General features: G+C 36.6%; 1 protein-coding gene across 2 annotated transcripts in view; it reads left to right on the top strand.

Annotated features, from left to right (window-relative positions):
• The window catches only part of NMBR (neuromedin B receptor), a 76762-nt gene extending 58552 nt beyond the window's left edge, over positions 1-18210 (top strand). Inside the window, exons 1-3 of one of the 2 annotated variants that reach the window (XM_009242308.4) lie at positions 3049-4407; positions 13790-14138; positions 16650-18210. In XM_009242308.4, coding sequence (XP_009240583.3) covers positions 3986-4407; positions 13790-14138; positions 16650-17051 — 1173 coding nt within the window. In that variant the 5' untranslated portion in view covers positions 3049-3985 and the 3' untranslated portion in view covers positions 17052-18210. Of the gene's footprint in view, positions 1-3048; positions 4408-13789; positions 14139-16649 lie in introns of those variants that run through there. The other variant, XM_054558235.2, reaches the window with a different exon arrangement.
• The last annotated feature ends 4106 nt before the right edge of the window (positions 18211-22316 follow it).

Here is a 22316-nt window from a genome sequence, read left to right as displayed (position 1 = left end):
AAACCTGTCTTAGGGATCACCGTTTTGTGCTGCCTCTTTTGTGCTGCCAATGTCTAAAAACTACCGTTTAATATGTTTTGTCTGGTTTTTATGTTTTCAGTGTATTCTCTGTTACTCCATCTTGACTTGAAGTAGGAATCACTTCCCACCCCCATGGTCTCATATATATTCTTTAAGATTTTCTTCTATTATCTTCCCCAAATTACTTTTTCATACTGTGACTTTTAATGCACTAGAATTATAATACTACATATAGTATTACATAGAGACTCTGTTTTATTCTTCTTGCCTGTGAAACAGTTTTCCCAGTATTATCTACTAAGTGTCTATTTGTTGTAATACACATTTGAGTGTTGTTTCCTTATCTACATGCAACTGACTTTGAACTTTCTACTCTCTTCCATTGATGTTTTTTCTGTTCTTTTGCCAGTTCCATTTTAATTTTAATATTATATCTTTGTATTAGTATCTCCTTTCTCTCAAATTTTATGCTTTTCATTTCCATTTCTGTTGCAATAGCATTGGTTGGAATCTCCTCTAGTGTGTTGAATAACAATGATAATAGCAGGTATACTTGCCTTTGTCATGATCTTAAGAAAAATCTATAAAATGTCTCCATAAGTATAATATTTTATATTTTTTCATAATACACTGAAGGATAGATACATTGAAGCAGATGAGGATTACAAAATTGGTTTAAATTTCAAATTCTTCATATTCACTTACAACAATAATACTCATGTCAATGAATTTGAAACAGCATCAATATGGTTCTGAACAGTTCCTGTATTAGGGCAATAAAATATACAATGTATATTTATAAACATCGAATACTCTGGATTAAAAATGTATACTTCATTTATATAGAAACCACATTTTTTGACACAATTGTTTTCTCCAGAAACAAAGAGACATAACAGACACTGATTTCAAATACAATAAATTTCAAAATGCAGTTTTATGAGGTCTCTTTCAAATTAGACAATTTATCTTGTCTCTGTGAATCATGTTAAGACTCAAGTATTTTTATCCAAGAATATTGATAAACATTAAGTATATGAGTCTAAGGAACCTAATATGGTATATGACATATTGAACACAATAAAAAAGTTTGTATGGCTGGGTGCTATGGCTCATGCCTGTAATTATAGACATTTGGGAGGCTGAGGCAAGAGGATTGCTTGAGCCCAAGAATTTGAGACCAGCCGGGGCAACAAAGTGAGACCCCATGTCTACAAAAAATTAAAAAAGTTAGCCAGGCATGGTGGGGCACACTTGCAGTCCCAGCTACATGGGGAAGGTGAGGCAGGAGAATTGTTTGAATGCAGGAGGTTGAGGCTATAGTGAGCCATCTTCATGCCACTGCACATGCCTGAGTGACAGAGCAAGACCCTGTCTCAAAACATAAATAAACAAATAGTGTTTCATTCCAGTATATGTTTACCTTTGATGTGTATGCATTCTATTAATATGAGACAATACTGTGTTCTTATATGTAATTTTGTGATGAATCTAAATAATACATTATTATAACTTTATAACATTTTAATAAAATACCAAAAAAATTATTAAAATATTCATTATATTATTCACTACAATGAACACAAATCTTTAAGTAAATACATATAAATTTACTTAAAATGAAGAAAATTCAATCCAGATGCCTTGTTTCTACAAGGCCTGTCAATTGGATATTTATTAATCCAGCTTTTAGACTAAACATTTTTTTCTCATCTAAATGATTAGGAACACACAGACGCAATCAGAGGAGAATACAAAAATTCATACAGTAATTTCGATTTCAATATATTTTTATATAAAATATGTTAAAATGGCATAGTTGCAGTTTGAATTTTAGACATTTCATAATTGGAAGATTGCTTTAGTAATTTATTCTGTATAGTAAGATTGGATGTTAAAAAGAAAACAAATAACTTTGGAGATAAAATTCCTAGAGACATTTCTCAACTTACATGTAATATTAATTTCCTTGCTCTCTCTTCCTCTTTCTCTTGCTCCCTCTCCCTCTATATATGTGTATAATTTTTGTAAATATAAATAGAATATTTATATATTCAAATATATTTATATGTAAATATTCTATTTAACTAATCTTAATTTTTAATGAATTATTTTAAGTGGTGAAATTCCAGAAGAGTACAATAAGGACTTTTATTTGAGTTAAAAAACATAAAACTTAAAATTGATTACAATGCAAATACTTACCTTGTCTAATTCAATTATGATTTGACAGTGCTCTTGGTGGGCAATATCTGGAAAAGTTGCTTAATTTATAAATGACGTTGCATATATACACATTTTATCAGTTTATGGCTAGATCATCATAGGTAGTCCTTGGCTAGTTACATTGTTATTATTCAATTGTTCAAATTTATCCTTTAATACAAAGAACTAGTCAAATGTTTTCCCTAATGAAGAGTGTTATTTAGCTAACTCCAGAACTGCGCCACCATTTCTGATCAGTTTACGTTAGACTCAGATGGTGGTGATTTGGGAAACTGTTTTGTTCTTAGGGACAACCTATTTAAAACAGCATATCAGATGTTTATTGAATATATATCTACGAGTGGCATTACTCAGTCATAAGCATACATATACTCTGCCTTAATAGATAGAATTGACAATTAAAATTGTCAAGCGAGGTTCCAAAAGAAAAAATAAGTTAGTAATTTATTTTGAAAAATTGTCAGTTTCCAGTAAAGCTGAACATACTCAAGTACTATGACCTGGCAAATCCACACCTGGGATTTATTCAAATGTGCACCTGAACACATGTAAAAGAATGTTCATAGAAACATTACTCAGGTTGACTAAAATTGTAAGGAACCCAAATGTTAATCAATATGGAATGGATAAACAAACTGTGGTATATTTATGAAATGATGTAGTATACAGTAATGAAAAATGCCACCTGAGAAAAAACATGAGTGGATCTCACAGATATGGTGTCGAGTGAAAGAACCTAGATGCCAGAGTGTATGCTGAATGATTCCATTTATATGATGCTCAATAGGAGGCACACTTATTTAATAACAAGCCAAATGGTGGTTATTTTGGGAGATGGTGGCTAGATTGTGGGCTCTGAATGATGGTTAGATTAAGCAGGACGATTAAGAAATATGTATGTTTTACATGTTATAATTCAATAAAATATAAATTTAAAAATAATACACCAACTATAGGAAATAATTTTCACATTTAAGGTAAGAACAGTAGATAATCAGAAGAAGAGTAACGAGAGGATTTCATTTATGAGCTTCATTCTTTGGCACTCTTTTTTTCCCCTAAATTCTATGTTTCAGCATTAGGGACTTGACAGCTCAGCCCTTTAATCCTCAGAGATTCCAAAGTTCTCACCTGGGCTCCTCCTGCTTGGAGGCAGGTAAGGATAGATGCATATAGGGGCACACACACATGCATGGAGGACTGGCCTCCCCTCCAGTTCCACACAATACAACAGGAACTTCACAAACAAGAGCAAAGCTGTGGGAAAAGCAGGTTGCAGGTGGCCCCCCGCTAGTTTCCAGGATTTCAGCCGCGGCCCGCTGGACAGCGCCAGGATGACTTCCGCTTCTCTGGGCGAACAGTAGGGCAGGTGCGTCTACTGATCCCCAAGGGACAGCTCCTTGTTCCTGAAAGACTGTTTTCCGCTAGCTAACCGCGAGAACAAACCACTGAATATGGAACAAAGACGCAACCGCTTTTTTTTTTTTTTTTTTTAATTCAAATTCAGAGTTAGCCGGAGCCATTTCCCCCCTCTAGAAGCGGAGCGCCCGAGTGTGTGGACAGACCTCTCCCCAGGTCCTGAACTCTTAGGGACCTGGCGCTAAGAGGCGCGCCCCGCGGACAGTAAACTTGCAGGGGCGAGAGGGAGGGACATAAGTTAAACCCAAATCGTGGGCGTTCAGTCCTCAGGGCACCGGAGCGCGTGAAAACTCCAGCGGACTCTGCTGGAAAGGAGATCATGCCCTCTAAGTCTCTTTCCAACCTCTCGGTGACCACCGGCGCGAATGAGAGCGGTTCCGTTCCCGAGGGGTGGGAAAGGGATTTCCTGCCGGCCTCGGACGGGACCACCGCGGAGTTGGTGATCCGCTGTGTGATCCCGTCCCTCTACCTGCTCATCATCACCGTGGGCTTGCTGGGGAACATCATGCTGGTGAAGATCTTCATCACCAACAGCGCCATGAGGAGCGTCCCCAACATCTTCATCTCTAACCTGGCGGCCGGGGACTTGCTGCTGCTGCTCACCTGCATCCCGGTGGACGCCTCGCGCTACTTCTTCGACGAGTGGAGGTTCGGCAAGGTGGGCTGCAAACTGATCCCTGTCATCCAGCTCACTTCCGTGGGGGTTTCCGTGTTCACTCTCACTGCCCTCAGCGCCGACAGGTAAGAGCACAGGTAGCTGTGGGTGGCTTGGAAAAGTCGTGGAGAGGGGCGAGTAGAGAAGACTCTTCCGGAGTACACCTATTGGCAGAAGGACGCAAGGAAAGGTTGGGTGTGGAGAGGAAGAGAGGGAGAGAGTGTGTACTTGGGAAGTAGAGTAAACAGAGTTAAAACGGACGGACATGTGAGGCTTGGAAAAATATAAGAACATTACTATGTTTTAAAGAAACAATTAAAATTGTATTTAAAATTGCATCTCCTAGTCCCACCTCCTACACTTAAGGAATATTATTTCATAGAAAAACTACGGAATAAACATGCAAAAGAGCGAGTATCTTGTTGAAGCTTTTTGTGTGTGCTTAAAATCTTATAAGTGTACTTTCCTTTATGCAGTAGAATAAGAATCTAATAGGTAAGAATGTCTGCTTAATATTAGGGAAATATTTAATTTTGATTTTTTTCAAGTAAGAGGAGAACTACTTAAATTTATTAACTGAATTTTACTATTTCTTAGAAGTAAACCCAATTAGATTAATAAATGTTCTTTAGGCAGATGACTTTTCACATTCTTCTTGTTTAATACCTGAAGCTAAGAGACTTTTTTTTCCACAGATAGGTACCCAAAATACATCTTTGATATTAAATCTGCTTTTGACATATGTTAAGGGTGTGAAGTGTCCATTATTCTATTTTGCAGATCAACTAGTTCAACTCTGTCATTTTTCAGATGTGCATATTGAGGCCCAGGGAATTTAATTTCTAATGGAAGACCAGGGAGGAAAATCCAAGTCTCTTGACTCAGCGTCCATTTAAGCAGAAGGGAATGTTTGGATAGGGGTGGGGAAAAATGCAAAATTAGGTATCTTTTCATGGAGCTGTGGTTTAATTCCCTTGGTGGGAATGGAGGACTGACTTAAGCTATTTAGATAAACAATTAACTTGGATAATTAAGGTGGTATTCACTCTCCTCTTTAATTTATGTATTCAATTGCTAATGAAAAATAAGTCTGTATCTGAATTTCCTGGTATTTGCAATAATACTGGAATACTACTTTGGCATTGAAGAGTTAATCGTGACTGAGGGAAACACAACATTCAACAGAGACTTGAGAAACTGAAAATGATTCACTTTCTTAAAAACCACACTCCTGGAAATTTAGGTGCCTTTTGTATAAATTATGTACCTAATTTTGTTTATGTGGCAGTATTTCTATTATCTTTTAAAATACTTTCTCTGAATTTCAAAGCAAAAATATGACTAGCTTAGCTGCCCCTCTTTACACAATCTTATTTTACCTAGAAAGTTAAAAAAACCTACTTAGTGATTAAAATAAAACAATGATTAGCAACCACAGTAGTTTAAATTACTATCATTATGCTTTTATTCTAAAGACATGGCATTGGTAGCAAGACCCAGGGTTGGAGTTTATTTCACACCAGTTTTTACAATCTATTGTCATGGCGACGCATGACCATTTACACAGGTAAATTTGCCCTGGCCAAGATCAGAGAAAATAATAATCCTCATATATTTACTGACTTTCTCTGTTTCATTTGTGCATCATATATTCTGTGAACACGGAGTGAATACTTTAGTAATAATGATAAGGAAAGGTGAGCCTACTTGGTCCATAGGCTACCCTTGTCTACCAGTGTGTGTTTAGGAAATATAAACTAGGAAACCTGAGTAACTGTTGATGAAGTTATGCAATATATTCCATGATTCACTTAAAATGGGTTAGAAATGGTTTGTTATATATCATCTACACTTCTATTTTTCTTCTAGAGCATAGCAATCAATAGTTGATTAGTACTTGAAGACCTCTTACTATATCTCACCAAACGCTACGATATCTTGTGGATGTGGAATCAATTGTAGGATTAATTGCACTTAGCACACTGCTAATTTTTTGTGTGTGATTTTTCAATCCTCACAATGCTGTGAGATAGGCATTATTATATTTAAATTAAAAACTTTAAAGCTAAGAAAACAGATTAGAAATTCAGCAACATTTTTATGATCTCACAGCTAGCCACTGATGGTGCCAACGTGTTTGAATGCCATTTAAAGTCTGAACTCTTCACCATTAATCCACATTATTACAATTCTTGGTATAAGAAATTACTAGTGGTATTTTTTATTTACCAGCAGACTTAAAAGCTGAGTTTAAAACAAAGCACCCAAGCATAAAAAAAAAAAGAGTACAGGAGCTGATTCATTAGATTTATTACAGTGAAAAAATATCATAAAATGTAACTGCAAAATAAAAGAAGTGCCTTGAATTCAAAATTAAGTAGTAGTTGCAGCAATAAAAACTATAATAAACAAATAAAAATTATGTTATTAGAGTCTTTAAACAACAAATTCAATTATTCGTATCATGTATCCTGTCTTCACAGATGGCCTAAGTGTCTTTGCCTAACAAAATAACAGTAGAGAGTTGAAAAATAGAGATCACAGTACATAGAAAAAAACCCAGGGAGATAATTAGATTTCAGAAAGCATATTCCAATGTGAAGTGGAGACTCTTATTCTACACTTCATTGATGTCAGCATCATTAGATTGCAAAGACTAAAATGAAAAACACAAATATTTTGAATCCACCTTGAGGCCTAAAACACCTTGTTTGATATGGCCAAAGGGTGGTCAGATGACACTGGTATCTGTGATTACTATTATATTTTATTTTTTGGGACAGAATCTTGCTCTGTCGCTCAGGCTGCAGTGTAGGGGTGCGATCTTGGCTCACTGCAACCTCTGCCTCCCAGGTTCAAGCAAATCTCCTGCCTCAGCCTCCCATGTAGCTGAGATTACAGGTACATGCCACTATGTCTGGCTAATTTTTGTATTTTTAGTAGAGACAGGGTTTCACATGTTGGCCAGGCTGATCTCGAACTGCTGACCTCAAGCGATCTGCCCACCTTGGCCTCTCAAAATGTTGGGATTACAAGTGTGAGCCACCGCTCCTGGCTGGTGTCTGTGATTATTAATCCTCAACTTTCCAAACTCTTCTGAGGAGTTTCAGCAGACAGATCCCTAGGCAACAGCTTTTGTACCCACTGCAGTCACGCCTCAGAGGCACATCATAATAACCAGTATGGCTGGAGGAGAGACAGTGCATGGTATGGAGTGGTGATAGTGGTAGTCTTAATTTACTATTTTTTTTTTTTACTGTTATCTTGATAGACATTTTTGTTACAATTTTGAAAATGTATATTGCTTGCTTGCTTACATAAAGTAGTTGATTAAAAGTATTTCTATATTCTGTCATGTTTCTAACACTTTTATACATACACACATACACACAAACACACACATATTCTCACATCCCACCATGGAGTATTGGGACGTGTGTGCTGTGACACCAGGTTGGTGGCGCCCCATAAGCCATATTTTGCTCATGGTTGGTGTTATAGTTATCTCCTTCTCTATATATGAGTAGCTGCATTTCCAAATTTGGAATGTTATTTCTTTGATTCTTGAAGACCTTTTGGCCTCTGATGGCACATTATTAAAATGCAAATAACTCTTAGGAATGGAGTTTTCCTTTTTCCTTCATAGGAAAAATTCTCACAGATTCCTTGTGCTAAACTGTAAACTTCATAATTTCATGTATTAACAAATATAAAACTAGATATCAATTCTTTATTCTGGCTTCTTATATAACTGTTAACCAAAATGCATTTATAAATTAAATTTAAAAAATAAAACTATAAAAACCATAAAAATAAACTAATATTAGTTTAATGTATTGGGTAATACTTTCTTCTGATACCAAATAGCCATTGTTGTATTAAATGCAAAAATAATGTTGTACCAAATCTGATTATGTTTCTAATGCCTTAATAATTATTAATACAAAATCCAAGTTTTTGTGTGCTGGTTAGGATAATCAGATTTCATTCCATAACTAGGTCAGTAGACAAAGTCTTGAATCATTAATATTATTTGTATATTATATCAATGCAAACAGATATTCTATTGAGTGTAATTATTTGTTAAGATACTGAAATAGATTGGATACAGGCCCTGGGTCTAACACTCCCTAGGCTTCGTAGGACTTTTCCATCAGTCTTTTGTCCAGTGGTGAGAGGGAGTGCTGTTAACTGCTTGCTGCTTTCTCATCAAAACTCCTGACTGAAGCTCAGGTTCATGTTAACCAGCTGCTCCTGACTGGAGATGATGCTTTCTTTTTTGCTCCATAGCCCTTGCCTCTCAGTGTCTTAATTGGTAGTGAGATTGGCACCAAGAGTGTACTTCTAACTCTTTAGAATAATAGTCCACACTCACCCTATAATGCTAGAGTGATGACTTGTTTATATTCAACTTATTTTTGTTCAACTTTGTATTACTCACACTGCTATAAAGAACTACCTGAAATTGGGTAACTTATAAAGAAAAGAGGTTTGATTGACTCACAGTTCCACAGGCTGTACAGGAGGCATGGCTGGGGAGGCCTCAGGAGACTTAGAAACATGGCAGAAGAGTGAAGGGGAAGCAAGCATGTCTTCACATGGTGGCAGGAGAGAGAGAGCTAAGGGGGAAGTGCTACATGCTTTCAAACAACCAGATCTCATGAGAACTCAACTCACTACCACGAGAACAGGAAGGGGAAATTTGCCCCCATGATCCAGTCACCTCCCATCAGGTCCCTCTCTCAACCACTGGGGATTACAATTCTACATGAGATTTTGTTGGGGATACAGAGCCAAACCATATTAGATTTGTGACAGGAGAATTTAAGGCAGCTTAAAAATAAGGATACCAACAACACACCACAGGACTAAAAAGGGAGGAAACCAAGGGCAGGGAAAAGAAAAGTTGGAAAATGTAAAATGACCCATACTTTCACAAAATGTGAGTCATAGATTTTTCTGAGGGCTTTCACATAGCCTTTTCAAAAAGAAAAATTTGCTTGCTGCAACAAACGCTCTGTTATCTTTATATAACCATAGAAACAGAATCAATTGTAGTTTCTGCATATAATTTATTAGTTTTTAATTTGAATTTACAGGGCTTATTGTTAAATAAATGTTATTTTACTCCAATAAATTAGATATCTTTTATTCATTGATCTTGAACACGTCTAGTTTATCTCTTTCTTTTATACTTAGAAGTAATTTCACACATTGAATTAGAAAGGCACTGTATAATTCTCACAAGATTCATAATATTGCCATAACTTATATGTTGTTTATAGCTTTTGAAGATTATTCATCCACCTTGATCTGAAACTTTTGGGACACACTATAAATAAGGAGGGATTGCATCAGGCTTCGGTTTATGGTTCCTGGGTGCTGCTAACCATGTATCCATTACATCCAAATGTTTTAATTGGAGAAAAAGGATAAAACAGCACAAAACTCATGGCCATAAGGTGGTGTTTTCCTTATTTGCAAAAGAAGAATAATGTCTTCCTCATGATGTGACATATCATAATTAAAGAGCAGGCATCTGATTCTTCAAATGCTGAATTTCTGCTGGATTCTGGATACTATCCATTCTGTTGCTGAATGTGCACCCATTGCACTGGACCACCTTGCAGGAAGCCTGTGGCAAAGATTCTCACTGCTGCACACAACTCTCTTAAAACATGGTTTCTAAACCCAGCTTATCATCAGAATCACCTGGAAATGTTAGTAATATGCAGAATCCCACACTTCACATTCTAGGGACTCTGCATTAGTAAGTCTACAGAGAAGCCTAATCATATTCTTTCTTTTTTTTACTTCTCTAGGTGTTTCTGAATATTGATGCATCTTAGGCATCACTAGATTAGACTCAGTCTCAAGTTGTCATCACCATTCCCACTTCAACATAATACCCAACAACTCCCACTCACTTTACCACAATTCCTCCTAATAAGGATCTCCCTGTTGCTCAGGCTATAGTTTCAACCATTTATTGAGACCCTATGGACTCTACTGGCCAGGCCAGGCATTGTGTTATATATTAGAGATATAACAGTGAGCAAGACCTTTCTCTTATGCAGTTCACACTCAGACTTTTTGTGGACCTATTCTTTGCCTGATAAATGAAAGTTTAATAAGAAAAAAAAGAAATAAAGAAATTTTGGGTAGTGTCATTAGAAAGATTAGTGTAGATGGAGATTTTTGAGATGCTATGATGACTCTGTAAGAGGTAAAAAAAGATCCCATTTTTATTATGTAATTTGTTTTATGATTAAACTTAATTATCTCTTTACATTAAAATTTAAACTACACAGATGTTACAAGCGAGATCCAAAATAAGAATTGATGAAGAAATCTATTTATTTATGGAGGTTTAATACATGAATAGTGATTATTTTTCTCTTTGTATGCCTTTTGATCAATGTTCTCTAGCATTTAGTTTTCAGTTAGGGATATCCTCCTGAGACCATTTATAAGGGAAAATGTACCTTTTTACACATACCTGCTATGCTAATATACACAGTGAAACACTTTTTATACTAAGAGATGCTTTTCCCCACATGTCTATAAATATTTGAAGGAAGTGAAGGAAGCATGATAAAACATGTCCACATTAATTTGCACGATCTCATTTTATTTTTTGCTTTTTATCCTTTCAAAGATACACACAGTTGGTATACAACATTGTTCTTCGACAATTGTAAGCTATGTCTCAGTACTAATAACACTTTGGTAATCTGTATTTTCAACTATAATTCTTTTTTTGTAGGATTTTCAATTCTGCCCTTTTATTCAAATGTGTATCATTTAGAGACTATCGTTGGGGTCTATCTTTTCTTGCAAGAGGTGGCTCATAATCCTCCCTGTTGGAAAGGCTAACATTTGTGCTAGGTTTCTTGCTTTCCCTAAACTGAGATTTCTGTATCTGTTTCTAGCAATCTTATCAAAATGAGTGATTTATTATTTTAATTTCTATTTAAAGTTTCTCTCTATATTTTATGGTTATAATGCCTGCTATGATATGAATGTTTATGTTGGCCAAAATTCATATGTTGAAATCCTACTCCCCAAGATGATGGCATTAAGAGGTGGGCCTTTGGGAGGTCATGAGAGTGGGGCCCACATGAATGGGATTCATACCCTTATAAAAGACTCCAAAGGGACCCTTGACCTTTCCACCATTTGAATAAACAGCAAGAAGATCCATCTATGTAAAAAAGGGGGACCCTCACCAGACACTGAATCTCTCAATTCCTTTATCTTAGATTTCCTAGTCTTCAGAATTGTGACAAATTTCTGTTGTTTATAAGCGCCCAGTATATGGTACTTTATTATAGCAGCCCAAGTAAACTACAACAGTACCTCTACAATATGATATGAGGTAGAGAAGTGACATTTTCTTCTCCTTTTTAAATACGTGGAGGAAAGCTCAGAATACCCTTTGTGATTTTTGATAATCTAAAAAGAAGGCTTGATCTTTTTGTAGTGATAACCTCTCTGACCTTTCCTTGTCTTCTTCCACAGAAAAAAAATTACAATCAGCTTTTTGGTACTTTGCTCTTAAATATGAATTGTCAGTCAATAATTATGCAAATTTATTGAGAGAGATTACAGCACAAAGAGATCAAACAACCTGGAAAGAGATTAAATTTTTATTTTTGTATTAGTTTTATAGATACGTAGCAAGAGCTGGCTGCAGTAGCTCATACCTATAACCCCAGCACTTTGGGAGGCTGAGGTGGGCAGATCACTTGAGCCCAGGAGGAGTATGAGACCAGCCTGAGCAGCATGGCAAAACCTCCTCTCTACAAAAATACAAACATTAGCTAGGCTTGGTGGCACACACCTGTAGTCCTAGCTACTTGGGAAGCTAAGGTGGGAGGATTGCTTGAACCTGGGAGGTGGAGATTGCAGTGAGCTGAGATCAGGCAACTGCACTCCAGCCTGGGTGACAGAGTGAGACCCTGTCAAAAAAAAAAAAAAAAAAAAAAAAAAAAAAAAAGATACATGGCAAGAATGTGCACGTATAACATAGGAATAGGACACTATAAAAAAGAAATAATTTGAAAACATAAAAAACTTATAGGAAACAAAAGATGATAGCAGAAATTTTAAAATTCAGAAAAAATGATGGAAAGTAAAGCTAACAATATCTTAGAAATTAAAATCAAGAAGGTGGAGATGTGCTTGATAAATGTGATTTTCCAAAAAATATGAGAGATGGGGTAATAATTCAGATTTGTCTAACTAAAATCCTGTGGTACTGCATCTTATTTGCTAGGTATATTGTCACCTGAAATACTTTAAAGAGAAATATAAAAAATTTGAGGTTTACATACCATTTCGAATTGTTTGCATCATCATTGCCTTACTTAATATGTGTGTTTGAGTTAGCTGTAGAAAGTTTTGGATTGTTTACTGTGTCCTGGAGTGTGATTCCTTTATCACTAGTCCATTGCTAGTATATTGCCATTAATATTTTAGGTTGGAGGAGAAAAGAATTTTATGAGATCTTGACATGAAATAAATTTGAGCTATAAAGACAGAATATTCTTCTGCTTTCAAGTTTTTCAGTCCTTATTATTGGATTATGGAGAAAATCCCAATCTAGATTAGTCTTTTATTTATTTTATTTTGTCAAAATGTGATATGACCAATCTAGATTCGTTTCTAAAATTCATTAATGTCCTTAGAAAAAGAGTGAAGGGGCTCATGCTCAGAAGCTATGGAAAAGTATCAAGGAAGAATTGAATAATATTATTTTGTGAACATCTTATATTTTGGTATTCAATACATTATGATAGATGTAACATATATAGATTCAGAAGAATTTAAGAGGTAAACGAATGTCCAGGATTTTGGAAATGAAATGACTAGGATTTAACAAATGCCAATTTAAAATATTTTTCTCTCCCTTCCTGTTTTCTGTGCTAATAAGTAGTGGAATGACTTGTAGACTGAGAGACACCAGGAAGCTTAGGTCTTCCATACACTTTTAAGCAGCCAGGGAATAAATAAATTTGAGCTATAAAGACAGAATATTGTTGGCATCTCTCTTAATAAGCAGGATGTCTTTCTCTTCTCCCTTCCTTCCCTCTTTCCTTCCTTCCTTCCTTCCTTTCTTCCTTTCCTTTCCTTCCCTTCCCTTCCCTCTCCTCTCCTCTCCTCTCTTCTCCTCTCCTCTCCTCTCCTCTCCTATCCTCTCCTCACCTCTTCTCTCCTCCCTTCCTTCCTTCCTTCCTTCCTTCCTTCCTTTCTTTCTTTCTTTCTTTCTTTCTTTCTTTCTTTCTTTCTTTCTTTCTTTCTTTCTCTTTCTTTATCTCTCTCTTTCTCCCTTTCTCTCTCTCTCTTTCTTTCTTTCTTTCTTCCTCTCTCTCTCTTCCTTTCTTCCTTTCTTTTTCTTTCTTCCTTTTCTTTCTCTTTTTTCTTTCCTTTCTTTCTGGAATAACTTGAGATGTATCATTTTCCCAGGTACAGAGCCATCGTTAACCCCATGGACATGCAGACGTCAGGGGCATTGCTGTGGACCTGTGTGAAGGCCACGGGTATCTGGGTGGTCTCCGTGTTGTTGGCAGTTCCCGAAGCAGTGTTTTCAGAAGTGGCGCTCATCAGTAGCTTGGATAATAGCAGCTTCACAGCATGTATCCCATACCCTCAAACAGATGAATTACATCCAAAGATTCATTCAGTGCTCATTTTCTTGGTCTATTTCCTCATACCACTTGCTATTATTAGCATTTATTATTATCATATTGCAAAGACCTTAATTAAAAGCGCACACAATCTTCCTGGAGAATACAATGAACATACCAAAAAACAGGTAAGCTTAGTAGGTGTGGGTTGGTGGTGTGTGGTCAGGACAAGTAACTGCTATTTATTGTTTGATTTTGTGGACTTTTAATCCTATGACTGATGAGAACAGAGTTGAGCCTTCACAGGCCTTAACTAGAAGGGATATATGGGGATCTCTAATATATGGTGATATCAGAGTCCTGCAAAGACCTACTTAGGTTCAGTTTATCATTTATCTGGATCTATGATAAGACCTGACATTCCACCATTAGAAATTAATGTATTGAAAGGCCTGTTTTACATGCAGATTTTTATTTAATAAACAACATAATAAACCAGAAAAATTTCACATATGCGCATACATTAATTTGATTATTGTTTCTTCTCCCATTAACCCACTAAGGATGGCAGGGAGTCTAGAAGAAGGATGCACCAGGAAAGGACTATAGGACACTGCCTGGGATCTTGGGATGGGATTTGGGTGGAAGTCAGAATGAGAGATGAGGGGAATAACAAGAGCAGCAGAAAAGGAACCCAAAGGTGCAATCCAAAGGTGGGCTGGTGCTGAAGCAGTACGTGACCCAACTCAAATTTGTAACTTTCCCTACAAAGATAATATGCTCATTTAAAAATTATATCATGCACCTTGTGTACTTTTTCTTCCTTCAAGAATATGCAGTACTAATTTAAGGTAAAAATCAACAGTGTTAATATACAAAGAGACAGAAATAGTGTTCTTGTGAGAAAGAGTTTCCAGTTGTACATTTGTGTACAGCCAGAAAAGAACTTGTAACGGGTTTTGCAGGTACAGAATAGTTACCGATGCTTGTTTCCAAATTAAAGGCAAAGAAATTGAATCGCAGATCATTTAAAATTTACTGGAACATAGATGGAGCATTAGGCTGGGGCCTTGGGCATGTTAGCAACAGCAGAAACTAGTAAAGGTTTCTTGCATGGAAGGTAACCTTTATGAATTGGTGGCCATCGACATCAAAGATCCACATCAGCTTTAAAGACTTAAAAAAATCACCCAATTATTGAAGGCATTGTTAGATAAATTCATAGACTTTATCTAAATATTTGCCATCAGTGAGGCAATGTGTTCAGATCATTGGCTCACTGTGCTTTCTATTTTATATAATTAGTTCTTTTATTTGAGCCCTGTGATCCAATTTGAGCCCTGTGTATCTCAATTAGGTATTTGAGTATTTGCTTTTGGTTTCTAAAGTTGAGTTTTTCTCATATACAGAGCCCCTGCTTCACTTTTTAAATTTTTAATGGCCTTGGCCTGCCTGCCTTGTTTTTGTGAATTTCCCTATTGGGACCTATAAACTCTGGCAGGGCAACTGGGTCTTGACATCTGCTGAGAAATAATCTCAATGCCAACAGCCTGCCTGTGCACTTGAATCTCCAAGTATAGACTGCTGTGACATTCTTGCACTCATGGTCCACCTGGAAGGGATAACACTGCTTAGAAAGATAAATTTCACATTTGACTTTCTTAGGATTGATTGTTGGGTTGCCTAACTTATGCAACTGGGATCCATGTGGAATATCACATTCTGCTTCCTGGCCTGGGCTCCTCTTCAGTTGCACATTTCTTTGCTTCCTCCATCACCACTCTACTGCTACCTACCTTCAGATATGTTCCAATCCCAAAACTTTCCAGGCTTCTTTGGAATATTCTAGTTGACGACCAATAGTATTCACTCAGAAAATATTATGATACCTACTACCAATGTCTTTCAATAAATTAGTATTCCACGTCCATGTTGCCTTAATTAAATATTTAAACAAATTAGACAAATATAAGGTACCCCTTGAACTACTGACGTTAGGAAATTGCTTTTAGATTAAAAAATATTGATGTCCAACATTTGAATTTTGCCTATTTATTACACTCTTGAATACCCTCTCAGAAACAGTAAACATAATATGTAAATTTTATGGAGAAGGAAAATTTATTTTTATTTGTGAATGTGACAGTATAATAATGTTTACAGGACTCACAGTTATATCAGATGCTTTTGATTTGTGTAAGTCAGGAGTTTAAATTTCAAGTTGTTATTTTGTTTTCCTGTGGAGTGGTAGTTTTAAAAAGTCAAGCCCTGCTTCATCAGATCAATTTTTCCTATTTAAAACACCCTGATTTTTTTAAAACACCTAGCTTGAATATATTCTATGATTTATTAATTTAGTGGATTTAATACAAACAGAAATGACTTATATTTATGTTACACAAAATGAGACATTAAGCAAAAAGAAAATAAATAAATAATATGAAGACAGCATTTAGTAATTTATCACTGAGTTTTGTATAAGCTGTCAAATATTTTTTAATGCAAATAATGTAGAGACCAAAATAAGCTTTATCAAACTGTTAAAATCCATCATCACTTTGGTGAGGAAAATAAATAATTTATGTATTTTGGATGTATTATCATGCTGTAAATTTTGCTCTTTCCTGACTTGATAAAGTTGGGATGTGGCTGGTTCCATTTTCACTTTAACCAATGGGATCAATTTCTTATATTTGCAGATGGAAACACGGAAACGCCTGGCTAAAATTGTGCTTGTCTTTGTGGGCTGCTTCATCTTCTGTTGGTTTCCAAACCACATCCTTTACATGTATCGGTCTTTCAACTATAATGAGATTGATCCATCTCTAGGCCACATGATTGTCACCTTAGTTGCCCGGGTTCTCAGTTTTGGCAATTCTTGTGTCAACCCATTTGCTCTTTACCTACTCAGTGAAAGCTTCAGGAGGCATTTCAACAGCCAACTCTGCTGTGGGAGGAAGTCCTATCAAGAGAGAGGAACCAGCTACCTACTCAGCTCTTCAGCGGTGCGTATGACATCTCTGAAAAGCAATGCTAAGAACATGGTGACCAATTCTGTTTTACTAAATGGGCACAGCATGAAGCAGGAAGTGGCACTGTGATTTTGGCCATTCAACTCACTACCTGGAGAGAACTTAGTAACTGTTAAAATTCCTATTCAGCAGATCAGAACGAAATAATTATCCTATTCTTGCTGTTGCTTAGCTAATTTATTAGGCAACTGCATGATTGACTCAGAAAATGCAAGACGTTTTTTCTCTACACTAGACTTTATTATTTCTCTTTTCATTTCCTAATAATTAGAATATGAGAAAAGACTTTAAATCACTACATATAATGCATACATGTATATATATTTACACACACACGTACATACACGTACATTATATATATTTCATATTAAAGATGATCCCCAAACCAATGCAATATGTATAATTTAACATTGCTTTAGTATTTAGGCTGTTGCTAAAGCCAATTCTAGCATATTTGTCTGAGGTTTTGTTTTATCTCGAAGCATGAAATAAATTTCTGTTTTGACTCTGATTCAGTAAGGGTAATATTCAAACTCCTATTATTTGAAATACAAGTCAGATTGTCCTGGTGAATTTCATTCAATTCACAACTATTGCATGTATGTGTGTACATATATACATACACACACACACACACACGTCCTTCATTTTAAGAAAATAATAAAAAATTCAAAGGTGGAGCTTAATCACATGGGCATTTATTGTGATTCTGTGATTGTTCATAATTTATAGAAATAATTCATATCTGTAACTTCTAAGTATGTGATTAACAGATATAATGAAATTAATATTATGAATTATAAAGTAGGTATGATATGAATATGATTTACATTATGAATGTAAAATAGGCATCATATGAATATGATTTACATTATGAATGTAAAATAGGTATCATATGTCCCAAATTGCAAAACTACAACTCACAAGTTTGCATGGCCATCTTAGTATACATTGCTAAATCCTTGAATATTTGGATGATTGTGTATAGATGCGATAGGATTTGTGTAATTCCAGTGAGTTCAACCATTTATTCATCCTCTCTTGCAATACCCAACTGACAAATATGTGAGATCACACTTAGGCAATTTTTTTCTGCTTTTCTTGCATGATACCACAGTTTTCTCTGAATAAATGTCTTCTTCTTTTAGGAAAATGCAAATGTATTGATTACAGTTTAAAAGCTACCATTTTTAAAAGCATGTATCAATAAATCTAATATTTAAATTGATATATTTCATACTATTTCTTTTTCCAGATTTGAGAAGACTCTATTAGTATACTAAGCTTTTCCTTAAACACCCATAACTCGTGCTATTTAAGATGCAACATATTCAATTGTATATAACAATTAGAAGAATAAATACAAACTAAAATATTTGATAATAATAATGATAGTGAACACTAATCAAGTATTTTCTATGTTATAGGCATAGTCCTAAAGCTTTACATTTACTATCTAATTTAATCATCAATATAATCACTGAGGTGAACAAGAGAAGGATCTAATTTGGCAAGGTATGAAGTTATGCAATTGTGGGTAAGGCATCTTTATTTGAAAGAGTACACAATTTTGAAAATTTTGCAGAAACAACAGATCATGTGAACACATTGTCAGACCCTTGAACTTAGGCTTTAATAATTTCATTGTAAATTTACCTCTGAAGAAGGTCTTGTTATTATCTCTATAGATTAGGAAATTGAGGCTCAGAGATATTAAATAACTTAAAAATATCGAGCTTTTCTTTTTGGAGATCCAGTCAACACTTAATAGCTCTGTTAACAAACTAAGCAGGTAGAGGATTATCTGTGCAAATTATTATTATTTTTTTAAATTTTAGATTCAGAGGGTACATGTGTAGGCTTGTTACATCAGTATACTGCATAATGCTGGGTTTGGGCTCATAATGATCTCATCACCCAAGTAGTGAACACAGTACCCAATAGGTAGTTTTTCAACTCTTGTCCACCTTGTTCCCCACTGTTGGAGTCCCCAGTGTCTGTTTTTCCCATGGTTGTGTTCATGTGTACCCAATGTGGAGTTCCCACTTGTAAGTGAGAACATGAATTATTTGATTTTCTGTTTTTACATTAATTTGCTTAAGATAATGGCCCCAGCTGCATCCATATTGCTACAAAAGGATGTTATTTCATTCTTTTTTCATGGCTGTGTAGTATTCCATAGTGTATATGTACCACATTGTCATTAGTCCACCATAGATGGATACCTGGGTTGATTCTATGTCTTTGTTATTGTGAACATTGTTGTGATAAACATATGAGGTTTTGATTTGCCTCTCTCTGATGATTAGTGATGTTGAACATTTGCTCATGTTTGTTGGTTACCTGTATGTCTTCTTTTGAGAAATGTCTGTTCATGTCTTTGCCCACTTTTTTAATGGGGTTATTTGTTTTCTTCTTATTGATTTGTTTAAGTTCCTTATAGATTCTGCATATTAGTTGCAGTAGTCTGTTTTCACTCTGCTGATAAAGATATATCTGAGACTGGATGATTTACAAAAGAAAGAGGTTTAATGGACTTACAGTTCCACGTAGCTGGGGAGGCCTCACAATCACATGTAAAGTGAAAGACACATCTCACATGGTGGCAGATGAGAAGAGAACTTGTGCGGGGAAACTCCCCCTTATAAAACCAACAGATCTCATGAGACTTATTCACTATCATGAGAATAGCATGGGAAAGACCTGCCCTCATGATCCAATTACTTCCCACCAGGTCCTTCCCACAGCACGTGGGAATTCAAGATGAGATTTCGGTGGGGACACAGCCAAACCATATCATTCTGCCCCAGCCCCTCCCAAATCTCATGTCCTCACATTTCAAAACCAATCATGCCTTCCCAACAGTCCCCCAAAGTCTTAACTCATTTCAGCATTAACTCAAATGTCCACAGTCCAAAGTCTCATCTGAGACAAGGCGAGGCCTTCTGCCTATGAGCCTGTAAAATTAAAAGTAAGTTAGTTACTTCCTAGATACAATGGGGATCAGGCATTGGGTAAATACAGCTATTCCAGATGGGAGAAATTGACCAAAACAAAGTGGTGGGCTACAGGCCCCATGCAAGTCCAAAATCCAGCAGAGCAGTCAAAACTTAAAGCTCCAAAATGATCTCTTTTGACTCCATGTCTCCCATCCAGGTCATGCCGATACCAGAGGTGTGCTCCCACAGCCTTGGGCAGCTCTGCCTCTGTGGCTTTGCGAGTATAGCCCTCTACTGGCTGTCTTCATGGGCTGGTGTTGAGTATCTGTGGCTTTTCCAGGTGCATGTTGCAAGTTATTCGTAGATCTACCATTCTGGAGTCTGGAGGATGGTGGCCCTCTTCTCACAGCTCCACTAGGTGGTGCTCCAGTAGGGACTCTGTGTGGGGCTCTGACCCCACATTTCCTTTCTGCACTGCCCTAGCAGAAGTACTCCATGAGGGTCTCACCCCTGCAGCAAACTTTTGCCTGAGCATCTGGGCATATCCATACATCATCTGAAGTCTAGGTGGAGATTCCCAAACCTCAATTCTTGACTTCTGTGCACCCGCAGGCTCAACACCATGTGGGAGCTGCCAAGGCTTTAGGCTTCCACCCTCTGAAGCAACAGCCTGAGCTGTACCTTGGCCCCTTTTAGTCACGGCTGGAGCATCTAGGATGCACGGCACCAAGTCCCTAGACTGTACACAGCAGAGGGACCCTGGGCCTGGCCCACAAAACCATTCTTTCCACCTAAGCCTCTGGTCTGTCGTGGGAAGTGCTACCTCAGAGGTCTCTGACATGCCCTGGGGACATTTTGCCCACTGTCTTAGTGACTAACATTCGGCACCTTGTTACCTATGCAAATTTCTACTGCCAGCTTGAATTTCTTCTCAGAAAATGGGATTATCTGTTCTATCACATTGTCAGGCTGCAAATTTTCTCAACTTTTATGCTCTGTTACCTTTTTAAAACTGAATGCCTTTAACAGCACCCAAGTCACCTCTTGAATGCTTTGCTGCTTAGAAATTTCTTCCATTAGACACCCTAAATCATCTCTCTCAAGTTCAAAGTTCCACAAATCTCTAGGGCAGGGGCAAAATGCCACCAGTCTCTTTGCTAAAATACAAGAAGAGTCATCTTTGCTCCAGTTCCCAACTAGTTCTTCATCTCCATCTGAGACCACCTCAGCCTGGATTTCATTGTCCATATGTATCATTATCAGCATTTTTGTCAAAGCCATTCGACAAGTCTCTAGGGAGTTCCAAACTTTCCCACATTTTCCTGTTTTCTTCTGAGCCCTCCAAATTGTTCCAACCTCTGCCTGTTACCCAGTTCCAAAGTTGCTTCCACATTTTCAGGTATCTTTTCAGCAGTAGCCCACTCTACTGGTACCAATTTACTGTATTAATCCATTTCACAATGCTGATAAAGACATACTCAAGACTGGGCAATTTACAAAAGAAAGGTTTAATGGACTTATAATTCTACCTGGCTGGTGAGTCCTCACAATCATGTGGAAGGTGAAAGGCATGTCTCAAATGGTGGCAGACAAGAGAAGAGAGCATGTGCAGGGAAACTCCCCCTTATGAAACTATCAGATGTCATGAGACTTATTCACTACCATGTGAACAGTATGGGAAAGACCTGCCCCCATGATTCAATTTCCTCTCACCTGGTACCTCCCACAACACATGGGACTTCTAGATGAGATTTGGGTGGGGCACAGCCAAATCATATCATTAGTCCTTTGCTGTGCAAATTATCACATACCCACACACACACAGTATGATATTTGGTTCATATTAAAATTAGATTTTAAACTTCTGCATTTGTTGAATTTTTCATATATTTAATTTGTAAACACTTGTTTTACACTTTTATTTTTATAAATATTTATATTTGTTTCTGGGTATTTGAAGAGTTCATTGTTCTTATTATCAAATAATAATATTAAGGCTGGACGTGGTGGCTCTTGCCTGTAATCCCAGCACTTTGGGAGGCTGAGGCAGGCAGATCATGAGGTCAGGAGATTGAGACCATCCTGGCCAACATAGTGAAACCCTCTCTCTACAAAAATACAAAAAAAAAAAAAAAAAAAATTAGCCCAGCATGGTGGTGCACACCTATAGTCCCAGCTACTTAGGAGGCTGATGTAGGGGAATTGCTTGAACCTGGGAGGTGGAGGTTGCAGTGAGCCAAGATCGCACCACTGCACTCCAGCCTGGCAACAGAGTGAGACTCCGTCTCAAAACTAATAATAATAATATTATTATTAAAAGAAATAAATCTCGACATTTATTTATGAAATCACAGTACAGAAATGAATCAAACTGATGATGCCTATTAGTCAGAAG

This window comes from Pongo abelii, chromosome 5 (genome assembly GCF_028885655.2).
Source record: "Pongo abelii isolate AG06213 chromosome 5, NHGRI_mPonAbe1-v2.0_pri, whole genome shotgun sequence".
Taxonomy (NCBI): Eukaryota; Metazoa; Chordata; class Mammalia; order Primates; family Hominidae; genus Pongo; species Pongo abelii.
The sequence above is the reverse complement of the archived record's forward strand: the minus strand, read 5'-3'. Positions and strand labels throughout refer to the sequence as shown.